General features: G+C 35.5%; 2 protein-coding genes across 5 annotated transcripts; both read right to left on the bottom strand.

Annotated features, from left to right (window-relative positions):
* Positions 1 to 327: 327 nt before the first annotated feature.
* Positions 328 to 8,678, bottom strand: LOC116260490 (membrane-bound transcription factor site-2 protease homolog). Of its 4 annotated transcripts, XM_050075224.1 has the most exons (12): positions 8,486 to 8,677; positions 7,983 to 8,048; positions 6,398 to 6,464; positions 5,544 to 5,615; positions 5,010 to 5,108; positions 4,822 to 4,925; positions 3,545 to 3,692; positions 2,917 to 2,997; positions 2,351 to 2,815; positions 1,663 to 1,950; positions 757 to 846; positions 330 to 540 (listed from the first exon to the last, which is right to left on the bottom strand). In XM_050075224.1, the coding sequence occupies exons 5-12, from the start codon at positions 5,073 to 5,075 to the stop codon at positions 370 to 372; spliced, it is 1,413 nt and encodes a 470-aa protein (XP_049931181.1). In that variant the 5' UTR covers positions 5,076 to 5,108; positions 5,544 to 5,615; positions 6,398 to 6,464; positions 7,983 to 8,048; positions 8,486 to 8,677; the 3' UTR covers positions 330 to 369. The 4 variants fall into 4 exon arrangements, with proteins under 4 accessions (XP_049931180.1, XP_049931179.1, XP_049931181.1 ...); XM_050075223.1 differs by lacking the exon at positions 5,544 to 5,615 and having other exon boundaries at positions 328 to 540; positions 6,398 to 6,539; positions 8,486 to 8,678; XM_050075222.1 differs by lacking the exon at positions 5,544 to 5,615 and having other exon boundaries at positions 328 to 540; positions 6,398 to 6,552; positions 8,486 to 8,678.
* A 2,984-nt stretch (positions 8,679 to 11,662) lies between these two features.
* Positions 11,663 to 20,651, bottom strand: LOC116261295 (zinc finger CCCH domain-containing protein 8-like). Its single transcript, XM_031640380.2, has 12 exons — positions 20,040 to 20,651; positions 18,477 to 18,724; positions 16,605 to 16,661; positions 14,810 to 14,896; positions 14,666 to 14,722; positions 14,365 to 14,574; positions 13,418 to 13,455; positions 13,264 to 13,310; positions 13,050 to 13,174; positions 12,603 to 12,647; positions 12,077 to 12,220; positions 11,663 to 11,988 (listed from the first exon to the last, which is right to left on the bottom strand). The coding sequence occupies exons 1-12, from the start codon at positions 20,404 to 20,406 to the stop codon at positions 11,830 to 11,832; spliced, it is 1,584 nt and encodes a 527-aa protein (XP_031496240.1). The 5' UTR covers positions 20,407 to 20,651; the 3' UTR covers positions 11,663 to 11,829.
* Between the last annotated feature and the right edge of the window lie 3,169 nt (positions 20,652 to 23,820).

The following is a 23,820-nucleotide window of genomic DNA, read 5'->3' on the forward strand; positions in this document are numbered from 1 at the left end:
GTAGAAGGGCAAGAGGAACTCCCCAGCAGGCAGCAGCTGCATCTTCGAAAATTTTCAACCACAGCACAACTTGCTGTGGCTAGCAACCTTGTGTTGACTTGGGCTCCCAACGTATCATCAACACTTGCCAGCGACAAGGGATCAAGGGTACAAACAGGGTTGCCTTTTGTCAGTTGCGCAATCTGGATCCATCATATATTATCATATTTAAACCTGTGTCCTTGGACGTTTTTCCAGGATTTAGAAGTCATATGTGGAAAGATTTCGACATACCCATGCTCATGACAAAGATGGAATGCCGGTTCGCTATTATAGTTTTGGTCCGATCAAGCCTCTTCCTAATCCTAATAAATGAAAGTTGCTTCGGAGTCACCGTAGATTCTTCGTTGGGTCATCGGTAGACTGTGCCGCTGAGGAACTTGCTTTGAAGTTCGAGCCAGAATAAAAATAAACCGGCCCAAGCCCGAACACAACCACTGGTACAAGGAATTTGGACCGGCGAAAATCGGACGGCCGTTGGCCAATGCAAAATATCTGTAACTTCAAAAACTATTCCCATTTTAGGATGCCAGACCAGAGAGAGAGGGGGGGAGGAAGGAGAAGAACAAAAACTACACTAGGAACAAAAAAAAAGCACATAATACATTACGAATGTGATAACCTCTAGCGGGCAAAATTTTGTTGAAGGGAGAGATTATAAATGAATATCCTCAAGAAAGCAAAAATTGAGAGGACTGTGCCTCCAAAAAGACATACTTTCAGAAGCTTTGATCGTCTTCTGGGGCTCCACCAAGTAAAGGATGACACAGCAACTTCCATTATACAATCACCATCTAGTCGAACTACCTGTTCAAGATAAAAAGAAATAAATGGTTCAGCAATGATGTTGGGTACAATCAAATGAAAATTTTTATCGTCAACATTCACATCTTGCGGAGCTCTCTTTTACAAGTATAAAACTTTAGGTTCCAATTCAAGGTTGCCAATACGGCAAAGCAGGAATGAAGCAGGAAGAAGTGGAAAATAAAAAATACTGTAGGCTAACCAAAAGCCAAAATAAGAAGCAAACACAGAGGGAACTAAAAAACACATTCTGTGAACAAAGATAGCAGCGGAGAAGCACATTTTTAATCTGAAATTTTAAAATGAACGCTTCGCATCTCTAATTGGTTATGGATTGGACAATCTTTTTTCTTTTCAAGAAGAAACTTTTTTTCGAAAATCAGAAAACATATATGTAAAAAAAATTAAAAAGAAGAGAGCTCTTACAAATACTTAAAACTATTTTACAAGCTGACATGTGGCACTTTTGAATTGCCCATTGCATTGTATTGATTTGCCATAATTCAATCCAATTCACTGTATTCAGGCTGATTCTGGTAACGTTAATCAACGTTCAACTATTATGAATCTATGATAACTACCAGTCAACCATCAGTCCATCACTTGAACATAAAATAGAGCTCAAGCCTTCTCACTCAGAAAGAGGTCATGGCAAAAATCAACAAAATGGTCGGGAACGAGAACAGGACTATTGGTTTATGTGCTCTGAAATGAAAAGAAACAGCAATTGTATAAGGTCATGTGGCATGATTGCATCTGTAAGAAAAAATAATAGTATCCTCCAAACCATATCGAGGATGAGAAAGTCTTGAGTGATACCGGCAAGACGTTGAGCAGAGCCAGGCCTGCAGATATGTGGAGAGTAAATGCTAGCAAATTTTCAAGTGCAGCTGGAAAATATCCATTAGAAAAGAAGAACCAGCGTGGCCGATATGCTGTTAGCTGAACAGATTTAGCAATGGAGAGAGCATTATCTTCAATTACAAAACTCCCCCCACAATTCCTTCTTTGCTCACCATAAAAGCACCCGAACTCATACGGAGTTGAATATCCAACCTCAAGCCATGTGGACCCAGGTACTTTCACACGACTAAGGCAGGATTCTCCCTGAAGAAAAGAAAAACTTTAATTTAAGAAATGACCAACTTTTTGTTGAAATACAATCTCTACACAGAAATAGTTCAATCTCAACAATCAGGCATAATCTACTGAAGCAGATACTTTGAATCAAGAAGGCTGCCACTAACAAAAGGACAGCAAATGCATTTCCTAAATATCAAAACACAAAAAGGTTCTCTCTTTAAACAAAAATTATCATGAAAATGGAAGACAAGTACGTCTGTTCATTATTCGAAGCATCATAAAAATATGCACCTATATAATTCCATCTACAACCATATCTGGTTTCATTCAGCATGCTTCTGTGAATAAACATGTATTCATATTGCATACGTATAGGTATCTTCTGGGAATTGTGGTAAATCTAAAATCAGCATGGCAATCTTACCTCAGGACATGAACAGCTGTTGTTGCCTGTCTCAGGAGTTGGCCATCCATCCCCACATTTTTGGAGGCCCACAATATCTTTTGCAACCAAACAATACATGTCATCAACTCTTTGCCCAGTACTGTTTAGAGCATCAACTTTATGAAGAAAAGTGGAATTTGGACATGGTTCAACCACAAAAGCTTTAAGCCCATCAGGACAACCAGATGTATCAGGTAAAGCTTGAAGGTTCCTGCTCTCCTCTAACCATGAAACAGGAACACAATAACCTTTCCCATTACCGGAGGAGAAAAAATTGTGTGTGTCCCCAGAGTATACAATATTTTCAACTGCTTTTGACTCTATTGAAGCCAATTTCGTCCTCCATTCTTTGGGGTCATTAATATTGATTCCATCCATGGAGACAATAACATCTCCATAACCTAATTTCTTGGAAAGTGGTGAAGTTGGAGAGACACTTAATACCTGCCAAGAAAGTGGTTACTACGGCAGTAAGCACGCACATAAAATAATTCAAAGGCAACAAACATTATTAAATAAATGCTTAATGGGAAAAATGACAATACCATTGGATTGCTTCCATGAATATAGAGGGGGGATAGAAGTAATGGGAGGAAAAGCAGCATAAGCCAACAAGCTGCAGACAACTAAACATATTTGAACAATTTGTTAGTTTTGACTAAAATGAGACAGTGTAAAAAGGAAAAAGAACAATGAAGTGAAAAGTGCACACTGCACAGCCTACAGAATATATTCCAGAACTCCAGACACATATGGCACACATCCTGGAAACACATTTTGTATAATGGTCTAAGAGATAGCCCACATCCAGGAAGCACATTCTCTCGATGTTCTCAAAAGGACAAGAGAGACATGAATATCTAGAAAGAACCAAATGAATGTAAAATAAGACTATAAAATGGCAACAACTATAAAATAAGACTGTAAGATGACAACTATGCCAACAGACATTACATGCTGAGAGCTGTATTTTTAACAAAACCAATAGATTAAATATCATAACTTAAATGGAAGATAAATAATCCTATGAACCTAAATTTGCAGCAATAAAATTACAAAGTGAAAGCAGCTATTCAGCTCAGGCAGCCCATGTCTACTAACATGTTCTGTCTAATTTGTCTACCATATTAACATCCTCAAATCAAAAATCAACATAAGAATCAGATAGCTCACCACTGCATTATGCCATACACCAGCACAGTAAATTCGAAGGTTAGTACAGCGTGGTAGGCTCTGCAGCACTTCATTGTCAAAAGAAACCAAAGCCCCAGGAAATAATGTTGCAAGAAAGATTGCAACATATTCAATGCGCAAACCCTCACTGTTAGTGCACATAATACCACCATTAGAATGTGCTTCCCAACAGGAAAGAAGAAATAAAGCCAGAAAGAATATTATTTTCCCCAGAATAAGATGGACAATTTTCATCAAACCGCTCAGCCTACGGCCAGAAACTATATTGCAGTAATTTCACCTTCAACAATTTATTCTTCTGGAGAAGGCACAGAACATCCAAACAATTTATGTCTTATGGCACAACAACAACAGATTCAGAAATTCATTCAAACCCTATCTAAGTTTGCATTATCAAATGTCAAACTGAAGCAGATATATCCATGTTAGTCACTTGAGCCGACAAAGTTTAAGTTGTCAGAGCCGATAGGCCCGATACGACCAAAGTAACTCACTTTATGGAAAAGAATTATGTAGTAGCAAATAAAAGATCCAAAACCAAGTTAGAGGAAGTTATTAAGAGCCCTGAATTTAACTCATGGAGGTAACCATCAAATCTCTCCCTCTCTCTCTCTCTCTCTCTCTCTCTCTCTCTCTTTGCCTTTGTAGCAGCTTCATAACACCTTTTTTAGAAATTTTTTAAAGAAAAAAGTAGTAGTAGTGAAAGCACCACATATATGAAGTTCCAGAATAATGGGATCGGATATAACATAATAAAAACTGAGAAAATGCAATTGTATCATCTGAATATAACTCCAGAGTCCCAAGCACCTGCAAAGGACATAGAGCAATTCAGTGAATTCGTTTATAATTTTATCAGATAGCAACACAGAATTATTCACTCTCCATATTGAGGTTCATTTGTTTCCTATTGACTTCCCTTCTTTTTAGGCCAGGCTCACTCAGCATCTAATTCAATTACTCACTTTTCAACTTTATGTCACTCCATCTTTTTCTGTGACTTGAATGAATAAAGGCTAAAGCTGTTGTGTGACTGCCACATACACAATACTAGATGCAGAAATCAATCAGCCACGTACAAACAACTATGTATGTTATTGGCGTTTACAACTTCAGTTCAAATGCAGAAAACATTACATGGTTTCTGGTGCACATGCATGTTGATCCAGCTTAATAAATAAATAAATAAATGTCCACCCTTAATAAAACACACCTGAATAACAATAACGAAAAACTGCAATGTTAAAGAACTACACCTTGCTGCAGCAAGAGCATGGCCAAATTCATGAATAGCCACAGCCAAAATTGTTGAGAATATCACATATCCAGCATCTACGAGAGATGTGCATGAACTAGGAGCCTATACAAGATTATAGTAAGTAACAAACAGTTGGTTGAAATAATATTAAAGGGATTAACCACTAATTACCAAGTGAACACTTACCAAAATCAGATGACGCAACAAATGGTTATTGGTTAGATCCCACACTGCCATACCCTGGATATACATATACAATGCATTTGCAAATTGCCAAACTAGGACCTGCAGTGGCATGAAATACAACAACAGCATGCCATATTATCATATGGCATCTTCAGTCAGAGAAGAAACAATCACCAAATGCACAAGTAATAGCAAAAATCCAATAAAATCGAACTTAAGTAAAGCAAGGAATAAAATGAGAGGATTGTTTCACACTTCACTAAATTTATGCAATCATATGAAGAAAAAACTTAAATTTTTTATAGTCAAGCAGATGCTCACTAGATAACAGAACAGGTACTTAAATATGAAAACAGGAACAACAATAAGAAATAGTGCCTGAGTGATTCTCTTACCACAATGCAACAGCATTAGCAAAATTTCTTTTCTTCATTAGCTCTTTCATTTTTTTTTAAAATTTCTTTATCAAACTATTAATGGATAAACATACAGAAGTTGCATGGAGCCGTCCTTGAAAGCAAATGCAATCTTTACCTCACATGGGCACTAATTCCCCACTGACTGCTAAATTCACAAAAAGTAAACCTTAAAGGCATAACCATGTACCTGTTGACAATATAGGTAGACATGAACTTCTGGTCTCATAAAAACATGCATAGACAGAAACTCTCAAATATAAGAACGACTAAACATGAGAATCAAGTGTGCTGATTTTGCAAATCTGGCTGCATGCATGCACTTCCAGAAAATGTCGGATTAAGAAGAAAAATTATTGTTTAATGCATAGATGAGATTATACAAGGGTATATTTGTCAACAGAAGTCACCTGGGGGACCTTTACCAGGATGACTTTACCATAGTAAAAAACTACATATAAGGATACAACTTCTCGTCCGCCCTTTTTTCGTAAAAATGGACAGAAAGTGGACAAATTTTCACTGTTGCCATGCAACCATGTCTGAATTATGTGTATGGGCGGGACATTCTTGAAATGTCCCACCCATCAGACACCCCCTAAGGCTTAAAGTTCACTTTTCTGAAAATTGTCAGCTAAGAAACTCTGATGTACACATTAGAAAATCAGAACTTATGTTATTGGACATGGACAGTCCACTTGATTAGATTTACAAAATCATGTTAAAGTAGCCATGAGAACACAATTATTCAGTGACAGTGGTATTGCCAAAGAAGCAATTTGCAAACAAGTAACTTGAGATTTTAGCCTTTAGCAATTTAGAATGATATTTTCTTGCTTACAGTTCAGCAATTATAAATGATATAAAATATAACAAAATGCAAAACCACATGGTTGTAGAGCATAAATAATTGAAGAGACAAAAACATTTATAAAAAACACTATCATTCTTGACAACAAGGGCTTTACTGACCATTGTAACACCAATAAATGCCATCAAGCTGAATCCAAGTCCGATACTGAACCAAACCTTCAAAATCCTGCAGTCACAGGGGATATATGACATCTTTCAGCACATACATATCCAGATACATGGTTGCTTGAATGTTGATCGCCTGCATTACAACTCTATATAACTGTCATATTAAAATATATTAAAGAAAATCAAGAATGAAATGATAAAAGGATGAAAGATGTATCCAGTTTTATTAGAACATAAATATATGTGGAGAATAATAACACCTCAAAACTTGTTTTGACCATGCACCTAACAACGAAAGACAGGTTCTCCTGCCAAAAATGTTGTTAAAAGGTCTTGGACATTTCAAAAACAGAATGCCATATAAATCCTTGTTCTCTGCAAATGCACTTCAGTTCCAATGAGTTTGTTAAGAAGGAAAAAGGACCATGATAATGTAAAAGGAGCACAGGTTGAATACTTAAGAGGTCATTCATAAACACAAATAACCTAAGTCACTTGTTGGTCTCCATGATCCTAACAATCTGACATGGAGAAGAGGCGGCAGATGGATGGCTGGTAAAGTTTGACGCCAGGTCCCAAAAGATCTAAGTGATAATCATTCAAGCAATGAATTTTCATTACAAAAACTTCAATACAGGAAACTATCAACTTAAAAGAAGCTCTCTCGAAAGGAGATAGAAAGAATAATATTTTTATCCCTACTATACTTTGACAAGATGTAATCATAGAAAAGGAATGAGAACTATTTTATGTATGAGGGCTAAAGAGAAAAAGTCTAATAACTGATTTGTTATCATAAAAAGATAGTTCCTCAAAGATGCCTGTTGATCTAAGGATATCCCAAAATATTCCCTAAATTCAGAATATTCTGTCAGCTATATGCTTTAGAAAGATATCAGAATTTTATAAGCCTGTTTTATACCTTGGAAAATGCTATTATTATTTTTGGCTTATATATCCATTTCAAAGACGTTTCGGAAATAAACAGCATAAACATAAATACAAAGAAAGAACAATATAAGTTTAAATCAACTTAAAGTAGCTGAACTTGTGTCCAGAATGAATTCCACATAAGCATATCAGTATAACACAAAGATAGGAAGCATGTGGTTGGCAGTTGCAATTACCATATAAATTTCTTGCAGTACAGTAAGGCGATTTGAATAGAATAATGAGGTTGGATAAAGAAACAAGCATTTTCAGGAACGTCTTTGTTTGTAAAGAAAGTATCATCATGCAAGAGAAAAGCAAGCAAACGTGGAAGAGCAAAAAATTTATCATGTTGAAGTGCATTATAATCTTCATAGGTATCTGCACTACAACTAGAAAAGGTAACCTAATCCAAATGCTCATGTAACAAGTCCTTCACGCTTTCAACGTTAACGAACAAAATCTCCTCCATAAAAAACTACTTATCATACCTTCAAACAGCTTTTTCATGCACAAAAAATATTGTTAAATTGCCTACATCCCATTCCAGGTTCGAGGAACCAGCTTCATGTGGAACAGTTATAGTCGGCCTGACCAAGTCCCCGCCACGGTATTCCATTAATGATCAAAGAACACAAGAAATTACCTTGAGTATTTTAATCCCAGTGAAAGGAGCATCTCGTTGAAGACGAACGTCTTGTACTCACAATACCTAAAAACGAAAAGAAAAAGCAGGGGGCATAAAAAATTCAGCTACTCTTTGATACAAAAAGACACAAATTTGTGTAAGCCACACAGGACAGAAGAGAAAGATACATCCTTGACAGATAAAAAATTTAACGACCGCAAAAACATATGTAGAAATTACGCAAGAACCAAAAGATAAAAAATACAATATATGCTACAAAAGATTGTTAATGGATGTCTCACACACACAACACGGAGAGAGAGAGAGAGAGAACAAGTTGGATTGATCAGCCTGAAGTAAAAAACTAAAAAAACAAAATGAACTCGAAACAAGAAAGACCAAGGAACCCAAATGTTGCCACAGAAGCAAAGTTAGTTTGACTATTCAATATTCATGAACAAGCTGTTCCAGTTACAACAAGAAGCATAACAGGTAGAGTTGAAGGAGAGGGGAAGAATCACCAGCAAGAAAGCGAAAGAGTTTGTGTCCTCCTCTGAAGGGGAATAAGTGCAGATTGCCCTCTTCTTCCCCATCTTCGTCTTGGACCCATCTCTCTCTCTCTCTCTCTCTCTAACCATGCTGATGGAAGGAGGGAGGCTCCTCCCATTCAGCTCGAAAGTTCCAGGCGACGGACGACCGTGTCCCGTTTGGGGGAACGGGTCGGACATTTTGACCCAATTGAATTTGGAACTTGAAAGGGTGATAACTGGATATTGCTTGATCGCATCGCCTTCAAATTCAAATTCTGATACAAATGGGAGATAGCGAATTTTGACAAAAAAAAGAAAGAAATATGAAATGTTCTATCCATTTTGCTTTTTTCTCATTGTATTAGCGACAACTCTGTTGCATTATTAATAATAATAATAATAATTAATTCTTATGTCTGATTTACAGGGAGATATAAAAATGAAACTAATCCTAAGGAGTAGTAAGTGCAACTAGGAAAGGCTCTGGCTTGAATGGCAACCTCAACTATTAACCACGTTTGGGCTATTAAGTATAAGAATGGCAACAATAACAGCATACAACACTCACTATATCTACACCAAATATTAAGGCAGATTCATATGACAATGTAGCATGGCATTTCCTATAAAACTCAACAAAATGTGAAAAATTAACAGAACAGGACAATTAAGATACAGGGGAACGAGGCGAATGGAAGGAGAGAGAGGGAGAGGGAGACTTTTCCTTCAAGAATCGTTCTCGGATGTCAACGGATCATATTTGGATCGGATATCTGATCTGAATTGCTTGTAAAAATCGGATATGGTTAGCAATTTGACATCCGATTGAGAAATCGGATCGGATTCGGATTTAAGAAGTAACATCCGATCGGATACGGATTAGGATTCGATTTTAAGTAAATATCTGATTAAATATTTTACCATCTTATTTGATCGGATACAAATTTGGATTCGGTTTTAAGTAAATATTTAATCGGATACTTAACTATTTTAACAAGTATATCTGAATCCAAACCGTGAGTTGATATCTGAATCCGAACCTGAGAGTTGAGTTGGTGTCCCAATGTTTTGAAGTTTCGACCTATGAATGGTTAGGCAAAACGTTAATCCAAACACACCAACTTAAAGTTATGATATAAAAAAAATATAAATTGTATATCAATGTATAATCTGATTAAGAGCTGGTGGTTTTTATGAAGTTACATATAATAATAGTCATATAATTACTATGTACACCATTTAACTTAAAATATTAAAACTATATCATATACAACTACTTATTAATAATTAATATTATATTTAATTATACATTTTTATGTAAACAAGCAAACTATTATAGTTAAGCCATCAACAAAATAAGACATCTTAAATAATGTATTTATTTAATTAAAAATAATAATGAACAACTTCTACCAAATTTTTTTAATAAAATTAGTATTTTTAAAAATATTAAAATTAATAGCAAGTAGATACATTTAATATGTAAAACTCTTGAACTGATAAAAAAAGTTTTAATTTATCAAATTGAAAATTATGTTATTTAATCAATCAAGTAAATCATTTTGTATAATCATATAATATAATATGTCCAAAAGTCTTAGGTACGTGATATATAACACATAATTAACAAATTTGAAAACAAAAGCCTTTAACTATTAGAAAAACAATAAATTGTTTAATTTAATAAACTATCTCACATATCATTGGAGTAATTATACAATTTTACATGTGTAACACATTATTTCAATTAACTCAATAAAATGAGAAAAAATTATTAAATAACATTTTTTAATGACAAATATGGGTCATATGATTTAATAATTCACAATAAGTGATCATCATGAAATAATAGTTTACTTAAATAAAATATGTTATTAGTTAAAAATAAATCAATTAATGTTTAATATTCACAATTTTTATAACGAAAGTATGAAAGGTGTATTTTAAACATAAACCAATTACTGTTTAATATTCACAAATATGATAGCAAGAAAATATAATTTTTAAAAAACTAACTTAAAAAAAATGTTTTATAACAAATAGAAAATCTTAAACACATTATGATATTCATTTTAGTTGAAATCTTCTTCACTATATATAATCTCAAATAAATATATTTAATATTAAAAAAAATGCTGAACTCATAAAAAAGTTTTATTTATCAAATAAATTCTTATTCAAAAGTCTTAGGTATTTGATATATAACACATAATTCACAAATTTAAAAACAAAAACCTTTAATTAGTAGTAGAACAATAAATTGTTTGATTTAATAAATTATCTTATATATGATTGAACACTCTTTTTTACGCATGTAACAGGAAATATATTTGTAATTAATTTTCATATTTTTAAAAATACTCATTTTATTGAAATTTCTTGATACAAGTTTTTATTATTATTTTTAATTAAATAAGTACATTATTTAAGATATCCTATTTAGTTGATGTTTTAACTATAATAGTTTGCTTGTTTACCCAAAAAACGTTTAATTAAATACAACATGAATTATTAATTAATTAATTTTATATGATATAGTTTTAAATACTTTAAGTTGAATTGTGTATACGATAACTATTTGATTATTATTATATACAATTAAATTATATATCCTCGTATGCAATTTATATTTTTTTTATATCATAAGTTGATGCATTTGAGTAGACCTTTTACCAAATCATTCATAATTCAGATATTATAACTTAAAACTCAAATTAAATGTAACTTAAAATTCGAATCGAATTCAAATATAACTTAAAATTCGAATTCAGATGTAGATTTTACAGTCAAATTCGAATATGGTATAAATTTCTTCTCAACTGAATTCGAATCCTAATCCTTCTCATCCGAATTAGAATCCTAATCCGAATATATAAATATCCAAAAAATTGAATATAATAAAAAAATATATCCAATCCAAATCTGATCCGTTGACATCCTTGTGACCAAAATAGCACCAAGATACGGAGAACATGGGAGGATTAAGCCTTCAATTGTAGTGAAATTTCCCACTCTTCATCCCAAGAAAGAAATTTCTCAATTGAATTTCAAATATTATAAAACCTTGCTGAAGAAATGAAATATTTTTCTTCGAAAACTAACGTTAGAAGTGCGTATAAGAACAGAAACTTTCCGACATGATAAAACGGACAAGGATGCAACATCTCGGAGCAGTAAAACATTGTTTTATATTGAATAAAAGTAGAACATACTGCCAAACCACTCCTGCGGAAAGCTCAGGGTCATTGGAACAAGGAAACATAAAACATTTCTGCAACATCTACAACCTAAGACGGGCTCTCCCGAACGCCCTAGTCATCCTCCTCTTTAACCCTTCATTCCTCTTCGTCAGCATCAGAGGATTTATCTTCACCCACTCCTTTAGTGGCGACAGCCTTTGCGACGGCCTCCCCAGGAGGTGGATGATCGAACCTGCACGTTACACCAAATTTGCAGGTTCCAGTTTTCATGTAGAAAGCGCATGCAGTTTCACCCTGCAATTCCAGACATAAATGTTACTGCATGGGTCTGTTGTGTCTCTACAAAGTATAAACTTTAAACATCTTCAATGGGGAAACCTACCTCTCTTCTTGGAAGCCCTGCAAGCGTCAGCTTCACGGATGACTGAGCAGATTTAACTGCTGGAACAGATGTTGCGGTCCTATCGATAGGGTGATGGTATTTACACCTCTCCCCAAACTTGCACTCCCCGGTTTTCATGTAATACTGCATTCATCGAGAAAGAAGCAAAATAAGAGATAACGAGTACACTGACTTATATATCTATAACGAACCAATACAAAAGGAATAGAGAATCCAAGAGACATAATGACAATCTGAAAACTTGTCCCATAAGGGCGTAAGCTACCAGTGACTACCACAATTAAATTAATCAGATGACTATGGTGATTTCCACAACATATTTATAGCCACCATACTCTATAGAGCACGTTATACAGGCAGGTTCTGAGCTCAAGTCTTGACATAAATGCCTAATAAACAAGAGAGACCAAAGAACTCGGCAACTGCTCACAAACTCAACAAGAAACTAACTTCTGAGCAACATCCATGAACTTAGGAAAAGCCAACAAAACATTGCAACACTTACATCACATTCTAACTGTCCAGGCCTCTGCGGATAAATAGGAGTCACCTGCAGAGAAGACAGACGTTAATAGAACAACTTTATTTCACTAACCAGTCAAGAACTTGTACATGGTAAAACTCATCTATATTAGGAATTGCGTAACATTTTGATAAGTTTGAGGACCATTAGCGCAAAATAACCGATCAATGATTCAATGGGAATTATTTTGGACATTATGGCTTTTTAGTCCACTGGACATCTTCGACTGGATCTGTGTGTGTGTGTGTGTGTGAGAGAGAGAGAGAGAGAGAGAGAGAGAGAGAGTCTCAAAATAAAAAACATACAACTGGAAGGCACTGCCTGTTCCTAAGGTTTGTAAGAGGATCTGAAGTTTTCATCCCCCCACAACAATAAGCAATTGGACCAAGCACAAATTAACTAGATTGAAAAGAAACGAGTTTCCACTACCGCTGATTGAGCCAACCAGGGATTAATGGTTGCTTGAGGCAAAGCAGCAGCAACTGGATTCAAAATTCCCAATGCTGGAGAGCTGATAACTGCTTGGGTGAGAGTGGCTGCTGGAGGATTGATGGCTGCATAATATTCCAAAAAAGGAATGACTAGGTATAGAGCAAATATAGAAAGTAGCTTCTTAAGATGGTCCAGTCAAGTAGATATTAACCATTTCTATCAGGATGATTAAAACGACATGTTGCACCATATTTGCAACTGCATATGAACAGAAAAAAAATGCACTTATCAGTACAACATTTCACAATCAAATAAATACTGCTCCCATGCATCCACAATTTAGAAACAAAAAAAGGAGAATCAACCTCCCAGTCTTGAGGTAGAATGAGCAATCTACTTCACCCTGCAAATAGAACAAACCATACAAAGCAGGTCAAAGTACATAAACATTAAAAGAGAGAAAACAAACAACAAAACAGCAGCACAACTCATCAAGCATTATAAAGTAACCATGGAAGGTTTGCCGTACTACACTGAGTGTCTTAACCACCGACTTTAAATCTAGATATGCAATCCCGGTAAATTTAGTTCCATCATTTTACCCCTACGCGTGAAGTAATCCAACAATCTGTTTTTTGAGGTCACTTCCACTAAAAAGATGACAAACCAAGAAATTAAAGAGAACGTCGTAAAACACTGAACATTCAGCAAATGGCCTATAGGGAACAGAATAGACTATACAAATGGTAAGTATGTCGACAAGTAAAGAAACCAAGTTACTTGCAGAATAATAAGAAATAGTTGAAATAGAAAGATTACCACAGCCAACAGTCATAAAGCATTTTAAAGCAAAACTAATCTCTCATTTGCTAACCAAATCTTTTTTTTTTTCAGGATCACTAAATCCATTGATGAATCATGAACATTCAGATTCCATTTGTGGAGGTATGGTCCCGTATGGAACTAAAAAAAATAGACAACTGGGCCAATACACCACTAGTCATAAAGGATTTAAAACCATCAGTTTTTTTTTCTTCTTTTAAAGAGCGACATTTGTTGTCATGTTTGAACGCATGCATGTACATCTTTAAGTATTAATGGATGAGTCCAATTGTCCTGTAACTTTTCTGAAACCCAGGTGATCGGTATCACAACCTGTTCATGCATCCTATCCATGTGCCACAAATTTGATGGCAGTATGTGGATTTAATCAGGTTCCAAACAGAGGCAAAATTTTGTCAACTTTCACAAACTAAGTCCCAGAGAAAGTGATTAGGAGAGTCTCCTCTGGCCATAAATAAAAAAATTTTACCGGTCGTACTGGCAGACCCTTTGAATTGTGCAGAACAGCAGGAGCGACAGGGATAAACAGCTTATCTGCCTTCTCGGTTGAATCAACTGTTAGTGGAGCAGCTGCATCAGTCTTTTCCAGATTACCATCAACAGCAGGTACAACATGATCTTTTGGATGATGAAACTTGCATGTAGCCCCAAATTTACAGTTTCCGGTCTTCATATAGTACTAAAATGCACAAAGTGGCATTCATAGTAAAAAAAAACATCAAAGGCACAGTACACAGCAAAAGAGCAAAGGAAAAAGATGTATCCTTTACCGCACAAGCTGGCTCAGATGGCCTTTCTGGCAATAATGACGTGTCATCTGCCTCAACCTGTATAAGCCATATAGCAAACAGAGTCAAACAAATTTAAAATTAACCATCAACAAAACGGAGCACTTTCGAGATAGGTAAACTTACATTTGACATCGGGTTTTCCAATTTATCTTTTGGATGATTGAACTTGCATCTCAGTCCATACTTGCATTTTTGTGTCTTCAAAAAGTACTGGAGTTTATAGAAACAATATTAGAAAACTGATGGAAAAAAAAATCTTGAAGAAAAGGGCACTAGGCAAACATGTTCCAACCTCCCTGACCCAAAGTGAATCTTCATTTTATGTGCACAAGTTGTAAAAACAAGAACTTGTGATTGTCTAATTAACCTTTATGAAGTACTTATTTGGACACATTGCAAACTAAGAATTTTTTATTGCAATATTTTCCTTAACACAAAACAACAGGAGTGTTTTCCAGCAATGTGAACATCTAAGGCTAGAAATAAAAGATAAAGAGGAAAGCAAGGAAACACAGCCATGGAAACCTGCTTATCATCACAATTTTAAAAAGTCAAAGGTAATCCATAAAGGCCACCGAGAGGAACTAAAGAGGCCTAGACTTAACTAACTTGGAAAAGTTAAAATAGACCACATAAACTTACAAACTTAGCAATATTTGAAAAGTCAAAATAATTAACAGAAACTTGGAGAATCACAAAATCTGAAGCCTCAAGGTACTAAACCATGAGAAAGAAATAGAAGCCTCAATGCCTCCCACCCAGTTCTCAGCATTTACATGGGGGCAGCCTTTAATTAAAAAAAAGCCATGATTGTTAAAAACAGAAAATTTGCTGAAAGAAAAAAAAAACAATTTAAGCGTATATTTTAAGAACTAAGTGTGCTCTTAACACTCTACCTGATAAATTAGATTACCTCACACTATTACCTATTTGTCTTGGACTTAGCTAGCTATGGCGCCATTAATAATGTCAAAAAGTTGTTCGGTTGTTTCACTTTATCCATATACTGTAGTGGCATTTGTGTATCCCAAAGATGACTTTTTTTCCTTATGTGTTAATTTGCTACCTTAAGATCCCAAAGAAAGACCTCAGATTCTAATATACACTTTTATTTCAATATTTCTAAATTTTTAAATGATATGCTCTTGAAAATTAAATATGTAATAGAAACAAATAGTTCAGTGCATAAAACCATCCAACATGCATTCAAATCTTTCATGAGATAGGTTCTACTGGTTCTAAACATCAAAGATTATTATTCAATCAACAGATGAAAAAAGACCCAATTGGTGATAAGAAAGCAACAACTTCTTTATGGATTTTATCCACACTATCTAGTTTAATATATTGAAGATCATCTTACTATATTCAATCGAAAATGAAAAACTGAGAAAGACAAAATTGGCCATAAGAAAGACCCAACTTCTTTACCAATTTTGTTCAAAAAATCTAGTTTAATATATTGAAATGCCTTTCAAACTATGCTACATGGGTGGACAGCAATTTCAGAAAGTTTGGGTGTAGGAATGCAGCATATATATTCAATCTTGATACTCATAAAATATAAAATAGTAAACAAAATAATACCCAAATACACAAAAAAAGTGCCAACTATCAATTTGCTATGTCCAAGCCCTGCCTATGCTCGTGCCTGTGTCCAGGCATGTCGACATGAAGGTGGTGCATGTCGACATGAAGGTGGTGCATGTCGACATGAGCGTGGTGCCATTTCAGGCAAAGCCCATGTTACATAGCTTTAAAGAAAAATCAATCGATGTCCCAAAGGAAAGTAAAATCATTTCAAAAATTACCCCTTTTTTTAAGAAAAACATTCCAAGTGTGATCAATATTATCCAGCTGCAGTGAAAGCTTCAGTCAAAAAATAGAAAAATGAACAAATGGAAGATTCATATATTACAGGACAATCAGGTTCTCCAGGCCTGTCTGGCAGTGACTCGCTAGGAATAAATGGGATCTGCAAACAAATAAGATTATCAGTTAATAGAGTTGACATCTCAATCTTTTAAAATGCCTGTAATGACATGGAAGATTCAAAACAACTCCATAGCAAGAACAACAGCTTTTTGCGAAGTAGATAATGCATACAAGAGAACAGGTGAAGCTGAAGCAATGTGAAGCTACATATGAGAAACTGAAAAAAAAAAAAGTAGCAAATAGTGAAACACAAAAGCTCAAGATTATGGATATGACACCTCAAGAAGAGACTACAACAACATTACCACTTCATTCTTTCTGTGAATCAAGCTACAAATGTCATTATCACTTGAATCATTGGCATAATCAACAACGTAAACCAAATTCTTTTCTTCATTGAATCTTCAACATATGATTTGTGAGAACAGGTTTAGCTAGCCTGTGTGTCCATCTGGAAATTGTAGGTCCAAGATGTTGCATTATATTTACATACTGCTTCTAACAGATATCCAGAATATTCTCATAGAATACCCTAGCAAATACGTTATGTACATATGCATCTATAGGTATAGAGACATGCACCAGCAATCTGCTTCCAGAAAAGACCAACCAATGGTAACAATAACACCCAATCTTCTTAAGAAGAGTTTTCTATCCTACAAAGTTTTGGACACCCATGATTCATCAATTAATACATGTTCACCACCACTTACGCAGAAACAGGATTTTAAGTGTGCCAAGTTAACCTTTTGGCATGTACTGCTCTAGCACAAAACTAACATGGTATATATGCTGCCTAATGCCAACTGGTTGTTGCAGTTTTCTGGCGGCATTTACTGCTCTATAGCAATTGATTGAATCCCAACTCTGGTATCTATAGAAAATAATTTGATCCCAATCTTGGCATATTTATCACTATACAGAAATCAAAGCAAAGCACGACTAATGTTGATCTTGCAAAATCAATATTTTGAAGCATGGAACTCCAACTTTTTCCGAATCTCTGACAAATTGCCTTACTGCAACAACAGACATGCTTCCTACTCTCAAAAACATGCCCACTAACATAAGTGATCTTCTGAAAATATCATGACAATATTGCCAATTTAGAGCTTTCCTTTTCAAACAATTATCATAATATATACATAGAAATACTACCACAGCAGTTAATCTCATGCCAATTTCTTTGGAAATTCCTTTCGTACACATTCAAACATAAATTTCTCTTTCATATTATCTGCTTTATTATAATTAAAAAATTAATTTAACTATTTTGAAATTTCATCAACATTTTGCAAGAAAATCAGTAAAAAAAACTCGTAAGTCCTCAGATCCCTGACTAATACCCAAGAGAAACTGTGCTAATAGAATCTGGGGACAATATCTTTGTAACTATGTTTTGAAGTAAGCAAAATCAGAAACGTAGTAAATTAGTAATACAATAGCTCAAAGAGTGTAATGAGATATGAAATGATTTCTGAGTTGTTACACACAATGAAATACATAGGCAATCAACAGTGTTGAGAAATAAAGGAGATTCGGAGAATGATAATAACATAATGCATATAAATTTGTTATTAAAAAAAGTAATGCATTGATCTCTTTTATCATTTAAATATTCTCCCACCTGAGAAAGTATGTTTCATAACATATAAGCAAATCCAAATGTACCATGAAACCTTGACACCTTTTTAGCTAAAAAAATACGTAAACTCCAACTAGAAAATGAATATATACAGCATTAAGAAGTTATATGGCACACTAAACTAGATATAATACTAGGAAGCAAATAGTAGTATCTAATTTTCAAAACTGCATTACAATGTATATAACAAACAAATAAAATAAAGTTCACCTCTTTCCAGTCTGGGATCCCACCCTCAGGAACCCAAAGAGGATGATCGAACTTGCATTTATCTCCAAACTTACAGGTCCTGGTCAACATATAATGTGCACAATCCTTCTCTCCTGGACGCTGGGGATAAATAGGAAGACTGCTTGCACTTTCAAATCTAGGGCGCTTGGTCAAAGGATTTGTTGAAAACATTGCTTCACTTTGTGCAATACTGTTATGAGTGCCCAATAAAGTCTGGTGGTACAAAGCTATGTGTAGATAATAGAGAGAAAATAGCATAAGAAAGGATCAATATACATGTTTGATATAATATGAATATATAAATCTGTTTACTTAAATGTGAATGTCTTAAACGCCTATATTCAGACTTAATAAGTAAATTTGAATGTCTTAAATGTCTATATTCAGATAATATACTTTCAAGTAAGGACCAATAATGAGGCAATCATTATCTCCCACTAATCATACTGCAACTGCAAAAATATTACAGACAGTTAAAAAGATGTAGAAACAACAGTGGAACACAAAATATCCTTGTTGCACTGGAATTTTAAGGATACACGTACATCTAAGCAAACTATCAAACTTTAAATTAAGAAAATCAGTGTGGCTGAAAAGGAAGATACTATTAGAAAAGCCAGTCATCCATATTTTAGTTTTGCAAAACACCTCATGGTTCTCCTGCATCTATAGATAGATAAAAAAATATAATATATGCATATAAAACTACCAAAACTTGGTATTAAATGTCAAACAAAGCAATCTACTGGAGAAGCCTGCTGACCGCAGCTCAAGTTGGTATCTGTTTGAAGAACTGGAATGGTAAGATGAACAAATACGAACTTGACAATCGAAGATACATGATGTGGCAGACTACTGCACAATCATGCATAGATAGTTAAGCTTGCAATAATCTATGGCATACAAATGCATACTTTATTTTCACAATTCATGAAATCCTTCTATATAGTTTTTTGAACAGAAAGTCCAAGGCTCCAAACAACAAGCCTTTCAGTTTATTAATCTGACATAAATTCAGGTTGCAAATACATAAAAAAAAATCAAAATATTCAATTCTTTTATGTTACCCACTTAGTGGAAAATGCTGATATGTACTGTAAGATCATGTTTATCGCCCAGAACATCTGCACCCTAAGCCCATCCAATTCTTTTATGTTACCAACTTAGTGGGAAATTCTAGGACGTATGGTAATTCATTAAGACCAGAAATGCATATTAAACCATGAAACTTGAATATAATTAGCCAACTTCAAAATATTCAATTCTTTTATGTTACCCACTTAGTGGAAAATGCTGAGATGTACTGTAAGATCATGTTTATCGCCCAGAACATATGCACCCTAAGCCCATCCAATTCTTTTATGTTACCCACTTAGTGGGAAATTCTAGGACGTATGGTAATTCATTAAGACCAGAAATGCATATTAAACCATGAAACTTGAATATAATTAGCCAACACACCAAAAAAACTGATTGAACCTTTCAAAAGCGGCAGAAATCTGCATCAAGAAAAATGACAGGAGGAAAAACAAAACTAGCTACCTTCACTCTGTCGCTTCAATCCAACAGCCGATGCCTCCAACCCGGCAGGCGGCAACGAGTTATGACTATCCAACGCACTCCAGGCCGACTGCGAATACAGCGACGGAGTGAGCGGCCTCGTTGAATAGCTGCTAATCCCGGGAATCTCGCTACTAGAATACTTCAACCCATCGGAATACAACGACCCCTTCTCCAAAACAGAGTACCTCGAATCCGAAGAAAGGAGATGGTCGGACGAGAGGTAGCGGGACGCCGTCAGAAGGGAGTCCGGGTATGAATCCCCGATCGAGCTGTTTCCCGTTAGCCGGGAAGAGTAGAGAGAGGAGAGCTCGGATCCTCCGTACCCGCCATAGAGATGACTCGACATTCCCGCGAAACTCTAAGAAACTTGAACAAAATCGAGAACGGAAAGAAAATCCGACGGCGGGTCGAGAATGCAGAGAACCCTATATTCGATGGACCAAAAGCAAGATCGCCAGGAGGGATGAAGAACGGGAGGGAAGAAAGAGACTCCCCCGACCAAAGCAGTCGGCCTAAGTAAACCCTAACCCTAGCCCGCCCTAGAAGAGAGCTCTGCTTCGGACGCTCCGGACTCGAACGTGCTTTCCGGCGCTTCTCCAGACTTTGGCCTCCGCCCGATCTTATTTCCTAATGACGAAATTGCCCTTGTTCGGTTCCATACCTAAACGGGTCTGGGTACAACCGGATCGAGTTTAAGCGGGTCGACTTGGTTTTCTGCTTTTTCTGTTCCGACCCGATCTCATCTACAAATGGATCGATTTGGGTCGGATCTTCAAAAGTTTGTGATAATCTCATGGTTTCAACCAATTATCTGTGATAATAAGTACATGTCTAAGCAAATAATTACCTTGAGTAAGCCCAAGGATCCAATTAGTTCCGGTAATTGTCCCTTAATTTCCTTTTTATTGAACTTTTTTTTTATAGTAAAAACAACAAATTCTGGGCATTATGTCAATCCCCAACTAACCCCATCATAGAGTTCCTACAGTAAACAAATCATCCGAAACCTGAAACTTGCACAGCAAAAAAAAAAAAAACTGAAACTTACTGCTTGCAAACAATAAATTATATATATATATATATATATTATATATATATATAGAGAGAGAGAGAGGAGTGGAGCGAGAATTTTTCATGAAATGAAAGGGCCGATTTATGGTTTCAAAATTTAAAAAAGGCTGAAATATAATTTTTCAACACTTTTATATAAAATAAGTAACTTTTTTTAATTTTACATGTAAATTTGAAAAAAAAAAATGAAAGGGGTGCCAAAGCCCTTGTCAAATATATATATATATATATATATATATATATATTGTGCCGTATGTACCGGATAGTTGCTGGTTGTCTAAGAATTAGAATATCGGCATGAAAAGGACAATAAATCATCGTTAAAACAACCAAAAACCGTAGTAGCAATACAAACCATGCATAATACTCAATAAATATATATATATATATATTATATATAATTGACAGGCTTCCAACAAAGATTTAAATGGGCCAAATATATGTTGCTTGTTGATGTGCAATCAAGGAGGGCAAAATATGAAACCTGCCGATTTGAAAAAGATCTTAAACTTAGTGTGTTTCGTAAAGATTGAGGCAGATGTGGAAAATTTATCGCCCTGGTACATCTGAAAACAAGGAAAATTTTACCCAGGAAAATTTTACCCCGCAAACATTAGTAGCCTTTTTTATGCAAATATAGTTCGAATCCCCAATGTTAATTATAATGATTTCGTTTTACATATATTCCCATTTGATCGGGCCAACATAGCTGGGGACAGATAGTCAAACCCAATTATTTGTTATTTTGTGTGCGGAAATAGGGGGTTATAGTCAATTGAATCCATTGACAACCCTCAACATGTGCCGCAAATTCATGCATATGACTTTTCCGGAAAAAGGAAGGAAGGCTCTTGTCTTTCTCCAGACAAACCTGTCTATGAAAAGTTTGTCTCTGTTTACAACTCATGTTTCAGCCTAACCAGTGAATCAACATTTTTGTATATTAACGCTAACACTTGTAAATAAGCACGAATTTTATTCTCTACTGAAGGACCAACTTAAACTTATTTGCTAATTAACCCCATGTTTTATATGATTATCTCTATATAAGTAACTCTATGCGTCTTCATAGATATTAATCCTCCTAACGGGGAATCCATACATGTACCATTCATAAAACTAAGTTCGGAATATATATCGTTGTGTTTTTTTTTTTTTTTTTTTTTTTAAATATCGAACTCATGATTTTTCAGATACAATGAAAAAATTCATTTTCAATTCCAGGCAAGGGACATAACAGCTTGATTAGTGCCAAGGCTACACCTTTGCATGATTATAACAACTCAGCAATGAAAAAACTTGAGAGCCTCAAGATGAAAGTCATGCGACTGCGGTACGACAGTTGTCGCAATTTAATAGGTGACCCCTAACCCTAGCTTGTCAATATATATATATAATGGTGTGAACTTGATATAATCATCCCTACGTACGTTGCATGTGCATTTGCTGTCTTGTGCCTGGCCTGTTTGAAATCACATCTCACAAATGAAAGATGGTAGGGCACCCTTCTAAGCATAGGAACAGGTTTCCGTTCATATAACCTAGCTCATTGAACCTAGCCTCGATCGAGCATAGCCCGAGCCCATGTCCATGCCCAACTCAAGTACTCTTTCTTTGAGAAAGCCGTCGGTGGATCAGGTCGAGCGATGGAGGCTCGATCCAGGTCCAGATAAATTTTCAAGTTTTATGAAGAAGATAAATCCACTGAAATTTTTGATTTGGGGATTTTGGTATAAGCATTGCTGTTGCAGGCAGCATGTCAAGGAGGGTCCTATGCAATTGTTATGGAAAACACTTTTTTTTTTGTTCTTTTTGTGATTTATGATATTGTTTTTTAGAATTCCAAGTCCACCAATCAAATTATTTGTAATTGAAAACAAATATAGACCTTGAAGTCCAATCAAATTATGTGGGTTGACTCTTAAGAGAATCGAACCAATGACTAGCGCTCTGTAAACCATTGATCCGACCAGTTGTGCCGAACCCTTGGAGGCCATGAAGGACGATTTTGCCCTCTAAAAAAAAGGACACAACTTACAGCTTAATTATCGGGAGAGGATAAAAACAGGTCAAAGACATGGCAGTACTGTAATTAGTGAGGAAGACCGTGTGCGTTTGTGGAGTGTGAAGGGAGTTTTAGCTTCTTGCTTGAGGCCAGCGAAGCCATGTGGAGGGAGAGAGGAGGGTTGTAGGTGGAAGGTGGGGCCCACGGGCAAGGGGAAACGGACACGCTAACATCAGGGCATGTGGGACCCATCGGGAAGAAGGGCCACCGTGGCTGAGGCCGGATACAGCTCTGCCCCGCCACCCATCTCTCTGCCCCTCCCTTTCTCCCTAATTACAGATCCACCCCTTCCCAGAGCCCCGAAATATGGTCCCCTCAAAATTCTCCAATGCGACAAGTCGCTGCATGGTTGGCAAAGCGCCTGCCTAGGGCAACCTTTTATTGTAAATAAAAAATAGGGGGAAAATGAAAAAAAAAAAACGAGTGCATATGTTTTAGGCTGTATTGAATTATTGACCTCTTCAAATTTGAAATTCTAAATTTACACTATAAAAAAATAGGTCTTTACATCAGTAGGGGTGTTTAGGTGACACTTCAAAATCATGCTTTGGAGTGTTTGCATGTCATCAAAATGGGTTTTAAAGAAAACTCAGATTTGACAAAACCTGGTTTTGTAGAAGAGAG

The sequence above is a fragment of the Nymphaea colorata genome, chromosome 1, assembly GCF_008831285.2.
Source record: "Nymphaea colorata isolate Beijing-Zhang1983 chromosome 1, ASM883128v2, whole genome shotgun sequence".
Lineage (NCBI taxonomy): Eukaryota > Viridiplantae > Streptophyta > Magnoliopsida > Nymphaeales > Nymphaeaceae > Nymphaea > Nymphaea colorata.

Bases quoted from the DNA above. Each gene is read 5' to 3' on its own strand.
- LOC116261295 (XM_031640380.2), bottom strand. From the start codon at position 20,406: ATGTCGAGTCATCTCTATGGCGGGTACGGAGGATCCGAGCTCTCCTCT. The intron at 14,723-14,809 runs GTAAGTTTACCT...TGGCTTATACAG, and splicing joins TGGAAAACCCGATGTCAAAT to GTTGAGGCAGATGACACGTC. The intron at 12,221-12,602 runs GTAAGTGTTGCA...CGATGAATGCAG, and splicing joins CTGGACAGTTAGAATGTGAT to TATTACATGAAAACCGGGGA.
- LOC116260490 (XM_031639222.2), bottom strand. From the start codon at position 8,631: ATGGGAGGAGCCTCCCTCCTTCCATCAGCATGGTTAGAGAGAGAGAGA. The intron at 6,465-7,982 runs GTAATTTCTTGT...CTGTGACTGCAG, and splicing joins CTGGGATTAAAATACTCAAG to GATTTTGAAGGTTTGGTTCA. The intron at 3,693-4,821 runs GTGTAGTTCTTT...GTGCACTAACAG, and splicing joins CATGCTCTTGCTGCAGCAAG to TGAGGGTTTGCGCATTGAAT.